Genomic DNA, 21887 nt, shown 5'->3' with positions numbered 1-21887 from the left:
TGAGAGATATCCCAAGACACATAGACAAAGGTTAGACACTGAAATGTTTACTGTGGTCACTTTTAGGTTTACAGATGAGTTTTACTTTCTTCTTGCTTATGAGTACTTTCTAAATGTCATACATATACTATATATACATATATTTATCATATATATAAAAGTCGTATATATATTTGTAATTAGAAAACCATTGCAGGTTGGTGAAACAACAACTGCATTCAATTACTATGAATTAGAAATTCATAATTAAGAATCAAGAAATGACACCAGCAAGGAAGGCAAGGGAAATATATCAAAGATTTATTGGGTGTCAGATGCTGAGCTGGAGCTTGGCTGTGTTACTTTCTTTCACCCTCTATCTTTCAGGTAATAAAACTGAAATACAGAGGGTTCAGGATCTTGTCCAAAGTCATATAGCCGGCAGGTGGCAAGTCCATTTTTGCATCATTTCCCGTTGAATGCCAAAATCTCAGCTTATCTCAGGGCACTCAGCCCTGCTTTCTTGACCCAGATGGAGCCAGTAGTTCTTATCCTGGTACCTGGTTGGGTTGATCACCTCATAAAATGGCAGCAGATAGAGCCCTTTCTTCTTTCAGTGAGCCGAGTTCTATATCTTAAGGTAAAGGTTTCAGTATCTTCTAAGCACTGAATTACCAGTAGGAACATAAGTTCCAATTTCATTGCCCCCATTTTGCACCCAAGGAAAGCTAGAGTGCCTGATCTTCTCAGTGAGACCTTGAGAATTGGTGGGCTGATTGAGGAATAGAACTTGGGCCAAACTTCCAGATGCCTGTGACTTTTCTGCACCTGTCCAGATGTTGGGAATCAAATGTGATTCCCACATTGGCTTGGTTTGGTTCTAATGAACTCTCGTCTCACCCTCCAGCCCCTGGGTATGTGTGTCAAGTCTTCCAGGGGAACACGCATCTGAGGATGAGCTCGGTTGCTCCCATCTGGTCTCCGTGCAACAAAGCGTATAACTGCACAATTATCCATGTGCAAATGGAGAAGTCCCTTGATGTTTGGATGACTACATCCATGTCTTGAGTTTGTTATTTCTCAAAATTCCGCTTAGCCATCTCCTGCTTACTCACGTGCAGCAGTGATCAGGGGCTGGTACTCCTCTCTGACAGCAGGGACGAGAGACTGAAGCCTGGCCATCCACAGCAGCGTGGCTCTGGGTTTCCTTCATGGCTTTTGTTTTTTGTTTAACCAAGGAGATGAGAAACAGGCATCTTTGTGTTTATGGCTTTCCATGCACTTTGTAGGTGGACATGGTGGTGGCTGTGTGGTCCTGTACAGCACTCTTGTCTGTGAAGCATCAAGGAAGTTTCTGTTTAGTGCCCTTTTTACTCTCTCTGATTCACTTTGGGAATGACAGGGATGTGACACAGTGACCAGAGGTTATTGAAGAATGTCATGCTTACTTTTTCTTTTCTCTCTGTGGGACTCTTTTTTTATGACTTACTTAAAGTTAAAAGGAAACCAGAAAGTGGAAATCTTATTTTAGTGATTTCGCACATGAAAACAATCCTGCTTTCTTTAGTGTTATGTTACTGGGGAAAAATCATTTGGTATCAAAATTCCACGTCTACCCTGAGGGTTTAAGTTGTATATTGCTGCTCTCTGGGACTTTAATCTGAGGTAATTAGAAACTGAACTCATACTAAATCTAAGTTAGAAGAGTAGTTGTTAGTGTTCTGAAAAGAGGGAGCCATCAGAAATAAAATCATTAAAAAAAATTCATTGTATATGGCACGTGGTGTAAAGTATGGATGTGCTTGGAGAAAGCTTCACGAAATAAAATTTTCTCTATTTCAGGACATTTGTCTGTGGTATGTGGAAGGGCATATCGATTCCTGAGGCACTTGCTGTGCCCACTCATGGGTGGAGTAAATGGTGATGCAATCTAGGTGAGGCGTAAGAGTTGGTGGAAGATGCTGGCATCTAGTTAGAAGAATAAACTCAGAGAGATTATAAGTAACTGCACTGAGGGAAATGATTGATGGTAATTGCACATGGCTACCTGCTACATCCTCCCTTTCCCTAGCATTTAGCAGTCATGACTGGATAAGAACAAGTTAATGCTGGGTCTGTGTATCTGGGTGTCTGGGGAAGTGTGCCTCACGTATGTGTCTGCAGGTGCTGGTGTGACAGTGTTCTCATGGCTACCTGTGGATCCTGATATCTGTCTGTATCTGTGTGCCTTCTGTGTGTGTGTGTGTAAGCAACACTGGACTGGGGTCTACTTTGCCCCCCTTTCCTAGTGGGAACTGAAGGACATGTTTCTCAGTAGCAGTAAAGCCCACCCAGGTTGGTGCACCATCTGCAGGGCTGGGTGGGGTTTCCTTTCCTCCAGTCAAAGACAGACTGTGGTATGGGCATGACAGTTCCTCCAGTGCCCCTTTGGGAGGGTCAGCGAGGGAGCAGCAGAGTGCCATGGCTCAGACCTCCCCAGCCTGTGGTCTGGGTTTCACTCAGGAAGAGAAGTCAGATGTTGCCTGCTTCAATGCTGTAAACCAAACCAAAGCCAATGATGTAAGTAGACCATCTTTTTCTTGCAAGGTAGCAGTCTGCAACATTGGCAGAGAATAGTACTTCTAAGACTTTTTCAGAAAGGGAAATGGTAGTTTAAGGGTTAATTTAAGGTCTAAAATTGAATTTTAAATGTTGGGGGAGGGGAGGGGGCTTGGGGAAGGCAATAGCATGATTTGGGTCATGTTGAGCTTCATGAAGAGTTTATATAATCTCATCTTACATGAATTTTCATGACCCTGAACCCTCTCAACTTTGCAGATGAAGACAAGGTGCCTCAGACAAGTGACGCAATTTGCCTTAGGTCAGGGGTGGAGCAAAGACTCATATCTAGATCTTTTAACTTTAAGTTGCTGTTGCTTTTTCTTTATACAACAGGGCTTCCAAAGGTTATGTTTCTTTGATCAATTACTAGATCTTGAAAGTCATAGCTCTTCTGATGATATTTGCCTTGGGCTAATTAGGAGAGGGAGAATTGACAGAAGAGGAGAAAACAGACACACAGAGAGGGTAATGTGAACACAGAGGTGGAGTTTGGGCTGAGGGCTGGTCTCTGCTGGGGGCACATAGGGCCCTCAGCGGTGGCCGCAGCCAGGTCAGCCTTGATGAGTGGAGGTCCATGTGCTGAGCCCACACTTGATCTACCTCCCTGCAGCCGTCGGCCACCCTGTTCACGAGCCCATTGGGCAATGACAGGAGTGGCTGGGGAAAGAGGCAGACTGGTTTGACAGAGCTGGTCCTTCTAGCCACTTGATTATTTAAATCCTCCTTTGCTGAGGTCACTTTTTGGTGAGCATTCCCACGGGGCACAAATATCTTCACGATTTTCCATGTCTTATCTTAGAAGCTTCATCACCCGCTCTCCTGCATCCCCTGCAGCAGTTGTCTCCTCTCAGAAGTCCCTCAACTAGAGTTATATACAGTGTCCAGCATTACCTCGTTTTTTTTGGTATTGGTGGGTTAATGAGCAGATCCACAGAGCAAAAATTTCCAGATAACTAGAATTTAATCTCCTATTAATCATCCACTGACAACTAAAATGTTTCAGGTTGAAATTTTATTCAAGTGTATTTTCCCACTTTAATGTTAAACAGAGAAGATATTACCTTTTAAAAAAATTCAAATTTAATAAGATAAACTGTATCTATAATCTCTCCTATTTAACAAATAAACCGTACATATTTATTTCTGTATTTTTCTAAGTGCTAGCCCCAAAGTGTACGTAATTGTACATTGTTGTAATAGCTTAAAAGTTATTTAGATATCTGCATTTTGACTTAGCATTAAAGCATTGTCTATGTTCCTTCTGTACTACTTAAGAAAGTGTAAGTTGTTATAGCAAATAAACTTGAATATTTAAATGTTTTAACAAAACTTAAATGTTTTGTTATAGCAAAAAAACTTGATGTTTTTTTAACATCTTTATTGGAGTATAATTACTTTACAATGGTGTATTAGTTTCTGCTTTATATGAAAGTGAAACAGCTATACGCGTACATATATCCCCATATCTCCTCCCTCCCTCCCATCCTCCTTATCCCACCCCTCTAGGTGGTCTCAGAGTCCTGAGCTGATCACCCTGTGCTATGCGGCTGCTTCCAACTAGCTATTTATTTTACGTTTGGTAGTGTATATATGTCCATGCCACTCTCTAACTTCATCCCAATTTACATTCCCCCTCCCCACATCCTCAAGTCCATTCTCTACGTCTTCTTCTTTATTCCTGTCCTGCCCCTAGTTTCTTCAGAACCATTTTCTTTTTCAGATCCCATATATATGTGTTAGCATACAGTATTTGTTTTTCTCTTTCTGACTTATTTCACTCTGTATGACAGACTCTAGGTCCATCCAGCTCACTACAAATAACTCAATTTTGTTTCTTTTTATGGCTGAGTAATATTCCATTGTATATATGTGTCACATCTTCTTTATCCATTCATCTGTCGATGGACACTTGGGTTGCTTCCATGTCCTGGCTATCGTAAGTAGGGCTGCAGTGAACATTGTGGTACATGACACTTTTTGAATTATGGCTTTCTCAGGGTATACGCCCAGTAGTGGGATTGCTGGGTCATATGGTAGTTCTAGTTTTAGTTTCTTAAGGAACCTCCATACTGTTCTTTGTAATTGGTATCTAGTCTCATAGCATTGTGGTAGGAAAAGATACTTGATATGATTTCAGTTTTCTTAAGTTTATCAAGGCTTGATTTGTTATCCAAGATATGATCTATCCTGGAGAATGTTCCATGAGCACTTGAGAGGAAAATGTAATCTGTTATTCTGGATGGAATGTCCTTTAAATATCAATTAAGTCCATCTTGTTTAGTGTATCATTTAAAGCTTGTGTTCCCTTATTTATTTTCATTTTGGATGGTCTGTCCGTTGGTGAAAGTAGGGTGCTAAAGTCCCCTACTATGATTGATCTTGCAGAGTTTCTGTTGAAAGATCAGCTGTTAACCTTATGGGGATTCCCTTGCATGTTATTTGTTGTTTTTCCCTTGCTGCTTTTAATATTTTTTCTTTGTATTTAATTTTTGATAGTTTGATTAATATGTGTCTTGGTGTGTTTCACCTTGGATTTATCCTGTATGGGACTCTCTGCACTTCCTGGACTTGATTGACTTTTTCCTTTCCCATATTAGGGAAGTTTTGAACTATAATCTCTTCAAATATTTTCTCAGTCCTTTTCTTTTTCTCTACTTCTTCTGGAACCCGCATAATTCGAATGTTGGTGCATTTAATGTTGTCCCAGAGGTCTCTGAGACTGTCCTCAATTCTTTTCATTCTTTTTTCTTTATTCTGCTCTGTGGTAGTTATTTCCACTATTTTATCTTCCAGGTCACTTATCCGTTCTTCTGCCTCAGTTATTATGCTATTGATTCCTTCTAGAGAATTTTTAATTTCATTTATTTTGTTGTCCATCATTGTTTGTTTGCGTTTTAGTTCTTCTAGGCCCTTGTTAAATGTTTCTTGTATTTTCTCCATTCTATTTCCAAAATTTTGGATCATCTTTACTATCATTACTCTGAATTCTTTTTCAGGTAGACTCTCTATTTCCTCTTCATTTGTTTGGTCTGCTGGGTTTTTACCCTCCTCCTTCATCTGCTGTGTGTTTCTCTGTCTTCTCATTTTGCTTAACTTACTGTGTTTAGGGTCTCCTTTTTGCAGGCTGCAGGTTCGTAGTTCCCGTTGTTTTTGGTGTCTGCCCCCAGTGGCTAAGGTTGGTTCAGTGGGTTATGTAGGTTTCCTGGTGGAAGGGACTGGTGCCTGTGTTGTGGTGGATGAGACTGGATCTTGTCTTTCTGGTGGGCAGGACCATGTCCGGTGGTGTGTTTTGGGTGTCTGTGACCTTATTATGATTTTAGGCAGCCTCTCTGCTAATGGGTGTGGTTGTGTTCCTGTCTTGCTAATTGTTTGGCTGTGGGTGTCCAGCACTGTAGCTTGCTGGTCATTGAGTGGAGCTGGGTCTTAGCATTGAGATGGTGATCTCTGGGAGAGCTTTTGCCATTTGATAGTACGTGGAGCCGGGAGGTCTGTGGTGGACCAATGTCCTGAACTCGGCTCTCCCACCTCAGAGGCTCAGGCCTGACACCCGGCCGGAGCATGAAGACCCTGTGAGCCACACGGCTTTTGGGAAGTCAGGTCTTCTTCCATCATTCAGTAGGTGTTCTGGTGTTCTACATGTAGATGTATTTCTGATGTATTTGTGGGGAGGAAGGTGATCTCCATGTCTTACTCCTCTGCCAGGAGACTTGAAGGTCTCCTCGGCAATTTTTATTCCCTTAAAAACAATAGAAAATTATTTCTCACTCACGTAACAGTCCAATGGGGATTTTGCTGGTGAACAAAGACTCTTGCCCATCCTGTGAGTTAGGCACCCAGGTTCTTTTCATCTTCTTGCTCTGGCATCTCCTCGAGCTATGTGCTCACCTGTGTTGAGTCTGTGGAAGGGGAAATAAGCAGTGAGGAGAAGACATATCTACTCCTTAACATCCTTAGCCCAGAAGGAACACACATTACTTGTTTCTCATTCTCATAGTAGTTTATCACTCATTGCGAGAACTGGTCATGTGGCCACAGCTAGATGCAAGGGTGGTCTGGAAAATGTAGCCCCTGGCTGGGCAGCTGCTGCCCAGCAACAGTTCTGCCCTGTGAAATGGGAGCATAACTTTTTGTGGACTGCACACCAAGTCTGCCACAGGTGCTCGGTCTTCATAATAATCCTTTTAGATGGTTGAAGAATATTCCATAAGTTGATACATCACACTTTATTTTATAGGTTCTTCATTATTAGACATTTATAATGATTTTAAAAAACTTTTTACCTCTAATGAATACCACTATAGGAAATGTCTACACATAATACCTTTTTCCCCTTTAAAGATTATTTCTTTAAGAATAATCCTGAAAAATGGGAGAGAGAGAAAATCATGAAGAAAAGTTACAAATATTTTTCACATTCTTGAATCTGCAGGTTTACTCCTTGAGGGTAGTGACTAATTTGTTTTCATTACTGTACCTGCAGGGTCTTCTACATTACCTGTTTCATGGTAATACTCAATAAAATAAGTTGAATGACTAAATAAATTTTAACAGAAGCATGTGGAACATGATTTATCTTGGCTCTGGATAAAATATGAGTGAAATTTTTGTCCTTTGTCTTTCCCTTCTCAATCAATGGCACCGCCATCCATCAAGTTATTAAAGGTAGAAGCTGTGAGTTGGCTCCTTTCCTCACTGCCCCTGTTTTAGTTATTTATTTCTGTGTAAGAAATTATGACAAAACTTAGTGGCTTAAAATAAACAAATATTTACTATTACTCACAGTTTCTCTGGGACAGGAGGTAGGTTGTTCTGACTCGGTCACAGTTGCATATTGGTGGGGGCTTTGTCATATGAAGGCTTGAAGGGCTGGAGGGTCTAGTGCAAGGTGGCTCACCTTGTGGGTGCTGGCTGTTGGTGGGAGGCTTCAGGTCCTCTCCATTCAGGTGACGACACAGGGCTCCTTGAGTGTCCTGGTGACATGGTGGCTGCTTCCCCCAGAGTGAGCAATCCAAGAGAGCAGGGCAGAAGCAGCAATGTCATTTATTGGCAGTTACACACCATCACTTCTGCAGTGTTCTGCTAATCACTCAAATCTGCCTTATTCGCTGTGGGAGGGTCCTGCACCGAGGCATGAATGCCAGAATGCATAGAGCATTGGGGACCATCTTACGGGCTGGCTACTGTATATCTCTTCCATATTTCATTCCACCCACATGTTCTGTTCATTCTCCTTCCAAAAATATATTCAAATGTAATCACTTCTCTTCATTTCTGCTGCCTCTGGTCTAGTCCAAGATGTTGTCCACACTCAGATCTGCCGTGAGAGCCTTCCATCTGATCTTTCTCCTTTTGCTCTTGTCAGTCTCTAATGCATTTTGCATATTGAAGCCACTCCCTCATCATTCATTCATTTTTTTCAATTAATTAATTCAACATATACTTATTGTGTACTTAGTATATGCTAAGTTTGTTTTAGATACTCAGAGTATAGCAGTGAAAAAACCAAAGTCCTTAGAACTTATATATAGTGGGAAAATAAACAAATAAAATGGAAAGTATTAAGGGGTAATATGTGTAATACAGAAGACTAAACAGGATAAAGAAAATAGAGGCCAGTAGAGAAATTAGGGACTTATGGGTGCCCTACTGTATAGGGCTGTCAAGGGTGCTATCTTTGATTAGTTGACGTTGAAACAGTAACCCAAAGGATGGGGTGGGGCAGGCTTATGAATACCTGGATAAGAGTGCTCTAAGGAGAGGAAAGAGCAAATGGAAAGGCACTGAGCACACTTGATATGTGTGAGGAACAGCAAACCAGCCAGTGTGGCCGGGGCAGAGGGAGGGAGGGAAGTGGAGAATGGCAGGTGATGGCAGTCAGATCATGTAGGGCCTGGTAGACCATGAAGACTTTGACTTTACCTGGGGTTGGTGGGAGACGAGGACAGACATTGGAATGCTTTGCTGATGTGAATGACTTGCTTTTTAATACGATCTTTTGGATTGCTCAGCCCATGATCTTTAAAAAATGTAACTGATATCAGGTCACTTCCACTGCTTAAAACCCTTCTATGGATTCCCCTTGTACTTAGAATAAAATCCAAGCTCCCTTAGCTCTTATAATTGTTACTGTTACTATTAAAATTGACACCCCATTATTCTCTATCACCAAAACCTGCTGATTTTTTCCAATATGTACCCAACTAGTAATTACTACTACCACTACTACTATTAGGCTTATTTGTTTATAATCTGCCTCATCCACTTGAAAATATGTACTCTGGGGAGGTTGTGGAGAATGTGGGTCTTTCTATACTAAATTATTGCAAGAGTGCTTTGTTTTTGGAGCTCTTTTGTTTGCCCTTTAAAGGTTTTTTTTTTGGTATATTTTCTCATTGTCATATCTGGTCAGTGACCTACTTCCAGCAATGCTATCGTTGGTGCCAGGGTAACTGCTGTTGAGCTGGACACGGGAGCTGGTTTTGGTTGCTGGGCTATGTCGGTACTTCTCAAACGTTAATAGACAAATGAATTATGTGGAGAAGGGGTGGGGTCTTGCTAAATGCTGATTCTTATTCAGTAGGTATGGGGTAGGGCTTGAGGTTTAACATTTCTCCCAGCCTCGCAGGTAATGCCCATGCCTCTGGCCCTTTGAGTAGCGAGGGGGTTTGATCACCAAACTTAGCTGAATACTGGAAACAACTGTGGAGCTCAGGATCCCACCCCGAGATTCCAATATAATTGGTCTGGAATACAGTCTTAGTACTGGACTAGACTACTAGACTACTTAGTCCTAGAATTTTCTAGGCTTCACTAATGATTCTGATTTGTAGCAACATTTGAGAACCACTGGATTGGATGACGTTGGGCCTTATTTTAAAACAAAGCATATGGAGTAATGCTCTGCAGGGCTCTGCTGTTTTCTTTCTTTTTAAAAAAAATCAGTTTTGTAGCTATAGAGAGTCTGGCCACACTGATGGATGACCTCCAGATCTCTGCCTAGCTTGGCTGGATTTCTCCAATGTCCCTAGCACACGTTGCCAAAATAGGACTTCTGCCTTCGGGAGACTGGGCCTTCCAAGTGCAGCTAAAATACACTTGCAGACGATGAGGATGTAGCAGATCAGGTCCCCACTGTGTGAGCTTGTGCTGAGGCAGAGAAGGAAGGTGAAGCAGACAAGTGCTCTGTTTTTTTTTTTTCTTTTAATTTCCAGCATGTACACGTGCGGTTTCTAAGCCAGTAACAAACTAAGAACTTCTTGTGTGATTCAAGCTAACCCTTTGGTCATCAGAAGTGGGTGGTTTTTTTTAATATATTAAAAAAATTTTATTTCATATTGGAGTATAGGTGATTAACAATGTCATTAGTTTCAGGTGTACAGCAAAAGCAGGTGTTTTAAACTACTGAAAATCAATGAGGCAGATCCCATTTACAGGTTAATAACTGACTGTGAGATGTGGGTGTCCCAAATGGTCTTGAAGACATGGGGAAGGAAAGACAACGCCTGAGCTTCCCTTCCCCCCACCCCCTTACCCATGCCCCCCCCCTTAACCCCCCTCAGTTCTTTTTTTTTTTTTCCTTTTTGCGGTATGCGGGCCTCTCACTGTTGTGGCCTTTCCCGTTGCGGAGCACAGGCTCCGGATGTGCAGGCTCAGCGGCCATGGATCACGGGCCCAGCCGCTCCGTGGCATGTGGGATCTTCCCAGACTTGGGCACAAACCCATGTCCCCTGCATCGGCAGGCGGACTCTCAACCACTGTGCCACCAGGCAAGCCCCACTCAGTTCTTTTTGCCAGGTGATTAGTGTGTGGTAATAGAGCCTGGGACACTTTCTCATTGAAATGCACTTCAATCTCATGTAACTGGATTGATTTTTTTCCTTGGCTAATCTAGATTGGTCGGCTGATTATTGGACAGAATGGCATCTTGTCGACACCTGCTGTATCCTGCATTATCAGAAAGATCAAGGCAGCTGGTGGAATCATCCTGACAGCCAGCCACTGCCCTGGAGGACCAGGGGGAGAGTTTGGAGTGAAATTTAATGTTGCCAATGGAGGTATGTGGTTCAGAATATGCCTTAATTGTCATGATTTCTTTCTTTTTATATTGTCATAGTCTTACAGTGACCCACTGATGGTGGACAAGCAAGGAAGAGAGAAAATGGCTTAGAAAAATCTAGTGAGGTGCCTGTATTAGTCAGGGTTTTCCAGAGAAGCAGAACCAATAGGACACATAGGGGGGCTCCAACCTACGATGGTTTGATTTAGAGATTTTTTGACTTTACAATGGTGTAAAAGCAATATGCATTCAATAGAAACTACTTCATTTGAATTTTGATCTTTTCCTGGGCTAGCAATGTGTGCGTGGTATGATTCTCTCTCGTGATCCTGGGCAGGGGCAGCAAATGCAGCTCCCACCCAATCACAAGGGTAAATAGCCAGTACATTTACAGCCATTCTGTACCCATTCAATCATTTCTGTTTTTTAGTTTTGGTAAGTATTCAATAAATTATATGAGATATTCAGCACTTTACTATAAAGTAGGCTTTGTGATAGATGATTTTGTAAAAGTGTTGACTAACGTCGGTGTCTTGAGCACTCTTAAGGTAGGCTAGGCTAAGCCATGATGTTAGGTGTATTAAATGCATTTTCGACTTAATGATGTTTTCAATTTACAATGGGTTGATCAGACTATAACTCCATTGTAAGTTGAGGAAGATCTGTATAGAGATTTATTATAAGGAATTGGCTCATGTGATTATGGAGGCTGTGAAGTCCCAAGATCTTTGGTCAGCAAGCTGGAGGCCCAGGAGAGCCAATGGATGTTAGGGTTCTGATCTGAGTCCGAAGGCCTGAGAAGCAGCAGAGTGTAAGGTCCAGTCTGAGTCAGGAGGGGCCAGTGTGTCAGCTGGAAACAGTCAGGCGGAGAGTGGGTTCTCCCTTTCTCAGTTTTTTGTTCTGTCCAGGCCTTCAGTGGGTTGGATGAAGCCCAGCCACACTGGGGAGGGCAATCTGCTTTACTCAGTCTACTGATTCAAATGTTAATCTTATCCAGAAACACCCTCACAGACATACCCAGAACAATGTTTAAATGAACATCTGGGCTCTCTGTGGCCAAAGCAAGTTGACACATAAAATTAAGCATCACGTCGCCCAGGGTGACATGACGAGGAAATGGCATAAGGGGGTCTAAACCCATTTTGGTCCTCTGTACTCCTCAGCACCGTGAACGGTTGAATGTTGATGCTTATCTGACATGGAAGGACTCTGGATTTTAAAGTTGGAACAGACCCTCAGAATCATTTAGGTCATTCCTGTCATTTTATAGGTGAAGAAATCAAAGCCCTGAGAGGCTGTTTGCTCAAGGTCCCATGGTCAGACAGATGGCTCCTTAGCATAAGTCCTACATTCTCTCTTTCCTATAGTGTTGACTTTCTCTCACTGACATGCCTAGAATTATTTCACTTTTTCTTATATTTATAGAAATTTATAGTTTAGAAGTCCTAGTGGGGTGGGATACATGTATAGGGGTGAATTGAAAATTTTTTTGAACATATGTAAAGGTAGGAAGGATAATAAATGGATACCATGTATCCATTACTTTGTTTTTCCATTTTGCTTAGTTCTTTTCCTCTGAAGAATTTTAAGGTAAATTACAGCATGAAGATATTTTGCACCCAAATATTTCTGACATCTCTTTAAAATAAAGACGTATTCCTATATAACTGCATGATCACACCAAACAAAAATAATACTAATTCTCTAATATCATCTAAAACTTAATCTGTATTCAGAATTTTCCAAGTATCCCCCAGATGTTATTTACATCTGTTTTGTTCAAACCAAGTTTTATCCCAGAACCATGCATTTCATTTGTTTTTTAAAATTTTAATTATTTATTTTTTAAATTAATTTTTATTGGAGTGTAGTTGCTTTACAATGTTGTGTTACTTTTTGCTGTACAGCAAAGTGAATTAGTTATACGTATACATATATCCCCTCTTTTTAAGATTTCCTTCCCATTTAGGTCACCACAGAGCACTGAGTAGAGTTACCTGTGCTATGTAGTAGGTTCTCATTAGTTACCTATTTTATACATAGTAGTGTAAATATGTCAATCCCAATCTCCCAATTCATCCCACCCCCCTGCATTTGTTTTTTAAGTCTCTTAAATCTCTTTTAATCTAGAATACTGAGTCTTCGTGTATATGTGGGTGGGAGCTGAATTTTAACCAACAACTGTTGCCATTATGAAGCATTCCTGGCCCAGGCAATAGCACGTCCTGAAGGGGAAGTACATGATTGCCCCCTCCCTGCAGCCATTTTGGACATTATCCAAAGAAAGAACATTACTCACATCGTGTTAAAAAAAAACACCTTATGAGGAGCCTCATTCTTGAAAGTGTGATTCAAGAAACCCTGCTTCACTAAGAAGCACACCTAGGGCCAACACCTAGTCTTGCAGCAGCTACTGAATATTTCAGGAAAAAATATGCAATGCGTAGGTGTTCTGCACACTGATAACACAGGCCATTTCATGAGCTCAGAAAATGGGAATTTGTAGAGCAATGTAATATATAAGTTGCCAAGCTAAATAATGTATTTAAGCATTTAAATTAATGCCTGACTTCGTGTCTTGCAAGAGAATCTCAGTCATCTCTATGATAACTTGTGAGGCACAAAAGGGGAAGATATTATTTAAATAACCATTTCGTAGACCGAATTACAGGAGGTTATGGAACCTGTTCAGTCATATCCTGAATAGGGGGAGGGGGTTGAACTTATCGTTTAGCCTTTAACTCTGTTGAAAGTCCTTCCTCTTACATTTAATTCTTCATGTTTACATGTCTTGGCATCATTAATGAGACTAACATTCCTGATGGCATGGAGAGATTCAGTTGGTTTCTTCCCACTTAGAGTGACTTTTACCATGTTATCCTTCATCTGAAGTTGCAGACATTCATCTCTTCTATGGGGTGTCATACAAATACATCTTATGGCATAAGTTAAAAGCTAAGTGTCTATAGAATTAGTAGGCACATCCAGGGAAATAGGACACATCTAAAGCTATGTTGCTTTTAAATTATTTAGAGGACAGGACCTTTCTGAGCATGTTTTTAAATAGGGGAGAAGGTGCTAGAGGACAAAAGGAATCAGTAATAAAAATACTGATTTTTTTGAATAATTACAGTGTGCCAAGCTTCATAGTCAGAACTTTACATACATGTTCTCATTTAATCCTCATGGTTTAAAAACCTTGCCCAGTGTCACAGAACTCATAAGCTGTGGAGCTCATTTGGAACCTAGATTCCAAGAAGTAGGTAGAACTTCTGAGTAAGGAGGCAGAGATGAGGGAAAGAAGCACTTTGAGGGTACAGAGTGGAAGTTTTGGGAAATAGTTGCCTATATCTGTTGAAAAAGAAGAAGAGGAAATGTAACTTGTTAAGATAATGGGGAAAGGATAGAGAAGGGGATAAATGGAGATGTTTTCATAAAGGTCCTCTGGGAAATTTGTTGAGGATTCCTGAGGGGTTGTGAGGACCGAGTTGAAGTTAAGCAGTCTCATTCTTCGGGGGAGCCAGTTGGTGTAATTTCATGACTGCCTTCAGCAATGCGTGGGGGGAGTGTGGGAATAGCAGCAATGGAGCAGATGATGGTGATGTCCCGGGACTGGGGAATGGCAGTGTGGGCATGGCAGAGCATAAGGTGGGCTGGTAGTTGTTAAGAGTCTCTGAACTGACATCAGACTATTAGGAGTCAAACCCAGCCTCTGTCACACGAGTGATGTGACCTTTGTTAAGGTCACTTCTTCCAATTTCAGTTTCCTTATTTGGAAAATGAGGATACTAATAATTCTTACTTCATCTGCTTTTTGTGAATGCTGAATTCCACGTACGATGTGAAAGGTGGTATGCGTAAGTTTCAACAAATGTTGACTTGTCTTATTGTACTAACAAAGGCAAGGCTCAACTGCTAGACCATAGGATCCTTCTGGGATAAGAGACCAGTGAAATGAAATGGACCGATGGCCTGGGAGTAATCAAGTGATGTTGGGCATCAGTATAGGAATGAGGAACAGGTTCACAGGGGTACAAAGTAGGGTAGATGAAAGATTAGGAATTTGTGGGATTAAGATACTCAAATTTGATATTTTTGCAAGAAGCATATCAAAAGACAATAATACTTATGGTATGACTGTACTAGGAATTGACTAAAATGAAGAGGGAAGTCACTGGAGTGGAAGATGCCAAGAACTGGGAAGATGTAAAGGGATGCAGAGGATGCTCATGAACTCAGAGGTTATCAGTGTTGCTTTTGGAAATCAGTGTGCTTTGGCAAACAAACTCAGACGGAGACTTTTAAAATGTGATGGAAACATCCCAAGAACATAGTGTGGTGCCTGGGAGGCAGAGGGATAGACGTGTATCATCTGGCAAGCATAAACAAATGCAAAAAGTAAATAGCACTCTTTACTTTTTAAGTTTTGCAAAAGAATACAAAATGGTAAGGAGTGAAGCTGAGAAGGGCTATGTTTACTTCTTTGTGGTCTTCACTTTTCCTATGTGAGAAAACGTGGGTAAAATCTACGAGGCTCTTTTCAATCCACTGAAATGGTGCTATTGCTATTCCTTTCCCCCCCTCTCCCCCCGCTTTGTTGAGATGTAATTGATATATAAAAAACCGGCACATATTTAAGGTATGCAACTTGATGAGTTTGGTCATTATTCCTTTTTATATGTTCAGTGAACCTTCTTTGGGAGACGGTAGCAGTGCTGTGCTCTAAGGCAGCACTGTCCAATAGAAATATATTGTGAAGCAGCTCATGCAGCTCAACATCAAAAAAAACAAACAGCCCAATCCAAAAATGGGCAGAAGACCTAAATAGACATTTCTCCAAAGAAGATATACAGACTGCCAACAAACACATGAAAGAATGCTCAACATCACTAATCATTAGAGAAATGCAAATCAAAACCACAATGAGGTATCACCTCACACCAGTCAGAATGGCCATCATCAAAAAATCTACAAACAATAAATGCTGCAGAGGGTGTGGAAAAAAGGGAACCCTGTTGCACTGCTGGTGGAAATGTAAATTGGTACAGTCACTGTGGAGAACAGTATGGAGGTTCCTTAAAAAACTAAAAATAGAACTACCATACAACCCAGCAATCCCACTACTGTGCATATACGCTGAGACAACCATAATTCAAAAAGAGTCATGTACCACAATGTTCACTGCAGCTCTATTTACAATAGCCAGGACATGGAAGCAACCTAAGTGTCCATCGACAGATGAATGGATAAAGAAGATGTGGTACATATATACAATGGAATATTACTCAGCCATAAAAAGAAATGGAATTGTTATTTGTAGTGAGGTGGATGGACCTAGAGTCTGTCATACAGAGTGAAGTAAGTCAGAAAGAGAAAAACAAATACCGCATGCTAACATATATATCTGGAATAAAAAAAAAATGGTTCTGAAGAACCTAGGGTCAGGGCAGGAATAAATATGCAGACATAGAGAATGGACTTGAGGACACGGGGAGGTGGAAGGGTAAGATGGGATGAAGTGCGAGAGTGGTATGGACATATATACAGTACCAAATGTAAAATAGATAGCTAGTGGGAAGCAGCCGCATAGCACAGGGAGATCAACTCACTGCTTTGTGACCACATAGAGGGGTGGGATAGGGAGTGGGGGAGGGAGACACAAGAGGGAGGGGATATGGGGATATATGTATATGTATAGTTGATTCACTTTGTTATAAAGCAGAAACTAACACACCATTGTAAAGCTATTATACTCCAATAAAGATGTTAAAAAAAAAGAAAGAAATATATTGTGAGCCACATTTGTAATTAAAAATTTTCTAGTAGCTACCTAAAAAAGTAAAAAGAAGCAGGTGAAATGAATAATATATTTTATTTAACTTAATATATCCAAAATATTATCACTTCAACATGTTACTATAAAAATTATTAATGTAATGTATTCTATTTTTCTATTAACTCTTAAAATTTGATGTGTATTTTGTAACTGCAGCACATGTCAATTTGACTAGTCACATCTCAAATGTTCAAGACCCACATGTGGCTAGCAGCTATTGAATTGGACAGTGTAGCTCTAAGCGCTGGGATATAAAAGAAATCAAGAAATAATTTCTGTTTGGTAGAAAGTTATAATATAGCTGGTGAGTGAGATCAATATACAAAGTTATCAATTATTTATGTTTTAGATCTTTCAATCTACTTATTTATTTGATTCCCAAACTCGTTGTAAAAAACCTAAAGTTGCTTGCATGAAGATATAAAAATTAAAAAGAAAAGAAAAATTAAAGGAGGACAACCATTGATTTCATGTTCAGTTCATTTAAAGCCTACCACTTCACCTTAACTGTCAGCTTGACCTTGTGAGGAAGTGCATCAGATATTTTAAACCTCACTTTAAAAACTTGGGAGTCACTAGAGAGTGTGAGTTGGGGAAAATCATGTACCCTGGTCAGCTTATGCATCAAATAGGCAGCAGATCTGGGAGTACAAATCGTATTTTCTTTCTCTAGGTGCACTTGGGAAGCTGCAGTTAAAATCTGGAATCCCTCAGTTCTGTCAAATGCATATCCTGTTTGTGTCTCATATCCTGAATAAAGCTGATGACATAACCAGGTCTCCCTGGCAGGTGTGCAACTATTTTTAGGGAAGACATATCATTGTTTAGAAGTGGATTAAAACAAACCAACATGTGGGTTATTGGCCTACATGGAACAGGTGAGGCTGGCCACGTTTCCTCCAGAGTGGAAGGATAAGAAATATCGAGGTACATCGAACTGTGCACTGGTGACTGTTGTCTAGAGCAAAAATGAATCTTTCTCCTGCTTGGTGGAGGAAGAACTAACATTTCTCTGATTTAATTTTTAAGCAGATTTATTTTCGGTGGTGCATTATTTTCAAATTTTAGGTCCTGCGCCAGATGTCGTCTCAGACAAAATCTATCAGATCAGCAAAACAATCGAGGAATACGCCATATGCCCTGATTTACGAATCGACCTGTCTCGACTAGGAAGACAAGAGTTTGACCTGGAGAACAAATTCAAACCGTTTAGAGGTAACAGAGAAACTGTATTTTGAAGAAATCAGAATAACTCCGTGGATGGGGGTGACTCTGGGTTTTTCTTCAGGGAAAAGCACACACAAAAGTGATGGAATTATCAATCTCAGGAGTGGCACTTGATAATTAGATGTAATGTGAGTGTGGTGCAGAGAGAAATAAAGGCCGCCAAGATATTTAGAACTGGCAAACTTTCAAAAACGACTTTCCAAACTCTATCATTTTTGACATAGGGAACATTTCATGGCTGACTCTTTTACAGTGTTCCAGGAATAGGCTGTGAAGCCAAAACGTCTTTGCTTTTCTAAGCAATTAAGGTGAACATACCGAAATACTTTAGATAATTAAGAAGAGACCTTAAAAGGTAGTGGGGTTATTAAAATTTCCCATGGAAGGTAAGCATTTCTTTTCCAAGCCAGAACCACGCAGTTCATGTTGATTCAATGCACAATTGATGATCACCTGCTCTATATTACACTCCGTGTTAGGAGATTTTACAAAGGAATTTACAAAGTACCAAATGGATTTAGGAAAATGGTTCAAGAATTGAAAAACTGGGATGAAGTTGTCAAAAAATATTATCCTGTATTGTAGAATGAATAAAGCCTCTAAGTCCTCCATTATAACCTTTCAATTTGTAGATTAATATTGAACCATATAACAACATTAATGCCATGTATATGCATATCATTTTTTCACCCTTTATATTATCCTATTGTTTTTTTCCTAGAAGGCATATAAGTAGCAATAAAACTAACAATTTTTTACTCCTTCAATGCCCCTATAAGCTTAAATCCAGTTTGTGTTAAGATGGTATCCTTATTTTACAAGTAATTTAATTTAGTTAAAAAGGTGAAATACCTGGCTCATGGCCACATGGTATTTTAGGGACAGAAAAGAGATTGAAATGGACTGTTTGGAGTCACAGTGTTGGGCCAACTCTACCACATTTGTCTTGGAAGATTTTGAGTCAATTGCTTGCTTAGCTAGTGAGTGGAAATTAATTGAAAACCATGTGATATTTATTGGAAGCAACAGTTCCTGATTTTACTAATCTAGTTGAGAGTTTGCGCACACACACACACACGCTTGCACAATCGCTTGACAACTAAAAGCAAGGGATATTTTATTTATTTTCAAATTTTATTTATGTATATATGTATGTATGTATGTATGTATATGTCCGTGTTGAGTCTTCATTGTTGCACGCAGGCTTTCTCTAGTTGCGGCGAGCGGGGGCTACCCTTCCTTGCGGTGCGCCGGCTTCTCATTGCAGTGGCTTCTCTTGTTGCGGAGCACGGGCTCTAGGTGCACGGGCTTCAGTAGTTGTGGCACACGGGCTCATTAGTTGCGGCTCGCGGGTTCTAGAGTGCAGGCTCAGTAGTTGTGGCACACGGGCTTAGTTGCTCCGCAGCATGTGGGATCTTCCCGCACCAGGACTCGAAACAGTGTCCCTTGCATTGGCAGGTGGATTCTTAACCACTGCACCACCAGGGAAGTCCGCAAGGGATATTTTATGTTAAACAAATGATTTAAGTGTACTTGATTACATATGTTTAGAAGGACTGGCAAATAAGATGACTAAGAAAAAGCAGGTATTACCATCAGGAAGAAATTTTATTTATTTATTTATGGTGTCTTCACAATTGTATTTGTTGTCCAAGAGACCCAGATGTTTGGTGAGCTCAGATTCAGGCCCACTGCTCCAGCCACATTGCTAGCTTGATGAGTTTTCTATAATGCTACAGATACCACGAGGTAGATAGAGACATTCCCTGGCTCCCAAGAAGAATTTGGAGATAATTATTTGGGATAATTTATGTACTGTGTTCTTGCTGTTTTAAATGTTGAGCAAGGCTTGAGTTAATTGGAAACAAATCAGTCTTTGACATTTCACCTTAAAGGGTGAAGAGCATGAACTATGTGATGTGAACTTTCAGTTTTCATGGAATTCTACTTGCTTCCTTGTTTTTTACATTTCTGTTTGGTACTATGTGTTATCTGCTATAAATACCAAATGTATTTAGACAAATGGTTCAGGAATTTCTGAAAAGAACCAGAATGAAATAATTACCAAAAATATCCTAAATTGTAGAGTGAGTAAAACTTCAAGCCATAACCTTTTATTTTATAGATTAGTTTTTTATTACGGTAAAATATATGTAACGTAAAGTATATCATGTTAATCATTTTTAGATGTACAGTTCATATAGATTAACTTTTAATTTATCTTATAGATTAATATCCTCCAAATATCAAAAGATGATTAAAAACTGTGTTCTGTAAACGGTAATTACATTATATTTGAATGGACACACATACTACCTTGATTTAAGTGCAAGAAAAAATATTTTTAGACATGTATTTGACTAGACGAAGGGACAGTTTCATATTACATATAAAATTTCATCCATCAAATATTGCACCTGGATTTACTAAAAATTATTAAAGGTGGATTGGTAATATCTTTAGTGCAGGTTTAAGTGTTTCAGGATTCTAAAGTAGTATGTTTTTTGAAAAATTTGAGGAACAGCATACATAAGTTTCAAAATTTAACTACGAATTTAAAAAGCAGGGCTTGTGAACAAATTTTAGTGCCTAAAATAAAATATTTATTACTTCTAGGAAAAGTACTTTCTGAGTATTAATTATGTACTGATTGCCAAGGTTGAAAAATGTGATGTATTCTGGGCTTTATGAATCTGTGAAATAAGTGGAAAAGACTTGTTTTGCATGCCTGGTCATTGGGTGGTGCAGGACACTGGAGAACATTTGTGTTTAATTAGGATTTCTAAATAGCTGGCGCTCACCCTGAAACTGGTACTAGACTGGACATGCAGGAGACTTCACACAAACTCAGAAAAATATCCTTCACCACCAATTCAGAACCTGGATCTGGTTGGCACCATGGCATTTGGAAAGTAGGGGTCATTGCGGAGGTCACTTCTTGATTTGTTTCAGGCCAGTTGAGTCATTCTTTGGCCATTCCCCACAGGAGAGGCAACCGGCTGTGCCAAGATGCCTCTTAGCATTTGAGGTGTTGCAGTTTGGGGGAGGGAAAGATGGTGGGAGTAGCGACAATAGGCATAGTTTTATCTTAACTACTTTATTCTTGTGGTTGATTTTTTCACTTGCAAAGAAGAATTTCTAACTTGAGAATTTTTACACCTTTTGATCACCTGCAAACTTTGCAACATCTTGATTGTGCTTTAATTTGTGATTTTGTCTGCAAATGGATGCTTTGCTTCCCATGTAAATGTCTGGGGTTATGATGTGATTGTGATCCTAATTTCATGCATTTTTATGCTTCCAAGTATCCTTCATGGGTAGTCACTGGTGTCTCCTTTTGCTTTCCTATCCTTAGTGGAGATAGTGGACCCAGTGGATATCTATCTCAACCTCCTTCGGACCATCTTTGACTTTAATGCCATCAAGAGTTTGCTGACTGGGCCCAGCCAACTGAAGATCCGAATTGATGCCATGCACGGAGGTAAATGCGTGTTCTCCTACCAAGTGGTGGGCAAGAAATGGTAAAGGAGACCTCAGTGTGTGTTGGGTTTCTGGGATTAAGAGGAAGGCTGGATTTATAGATATTCATACGGTGTGTGCGTGTGTTCAGGTATTTGGGATGCTCTGGAAAACTTGAGGGCTTAATTTCTCTCTTTTGATGCAAATGAAAACAAAGCTTGAACAAAAGGTTTTGAGGCTATGCCTGTTAGAGTGGAGATAGCAAAACTGTAGTTATTAAAATTGTTTTTTTTTTGTGTGTGTGGTACGCGGGCCTCTCACTGTTGTGGCCTCTCCCGTTGCGGAGCACAGGCTCCGGACGCGCAGGCTCAGCGGCCATGGCTCACGGGCCCAACCGCTTTGTGGCATGTGGGATCCTCCCGGACCAGGGCACGAGCCCGTGTCCCGTGCCTCGGCAGGCAGACCCCCAACCACTGTGCGACCAGGGAAGCCCTTAAAATTGTTTTTGATACGTACACAGTTTAAAAGGTCAAATAGTTCAAAGTTTATTATGAAAAAATCCATTCCCAACTCCTTCCCCCAATTTCCTACTTTTCAGAGGCTACCTTTTTTTTTAAACTCTTTCAGTGTTTTTTTTTTTTTTTTTTAAAAGTATTGATCTTCCTGTTACTAAATACTATGAATATAATGCTCCTTGTTGATTTTTCAGTTTGGGGCATTACAGATTTC

General features: G+C 40.3%; 1 protein-coding gene across 1 annotated transcript in view; it reads left to right on the top strand.

Annotated features, from left to right (window-relative positions):
- The window catches only part of PGM5 (phosphoglucomutase 5), a 181656-nt gene that overhangs the window by 10440 nt on the left and 149329 nt on the right, over positions 1 to 21887 (top strand). Inside the window, exons 2-4 of the mRNA XM_024734323.1 lie at positions 10472 to 10634; positions 17541 to 17687; positions 21055 to 21180. Of these exons, the coding sequence (XP_024590091.1) occupies positions 10472 to 10634; positions 17541 to 17687; positions 21055 to 21180 (436 nt within the window). The remainder of the gene's footprint in view (positions 1 to 10471; positions 10635 to 17540; positions 17688 to 21054; positions 21181 to 21887) is intronic.

Source organism: Neophocaena asiaeorientalis, unplaced genomic scaffold, assembly GCF_003031525.2.
Source record: "Neophocaena asiaeorientalis asiaeorientalis breed wild unplaced genomic scaffold, Neophocaena_asiaeorientalis_V1.1 scaffold256, whole genome shotgun sequence".
NCBI lineage: Eukaryota > Metazoa > Chordata > Mammalia > Artiodactyla > Phocoenidae > Neophocaena > Neophocaena asiaeorientalis.
This window is presented reverse-complemented; position numbering and strand designations above follow the sequence as displayed.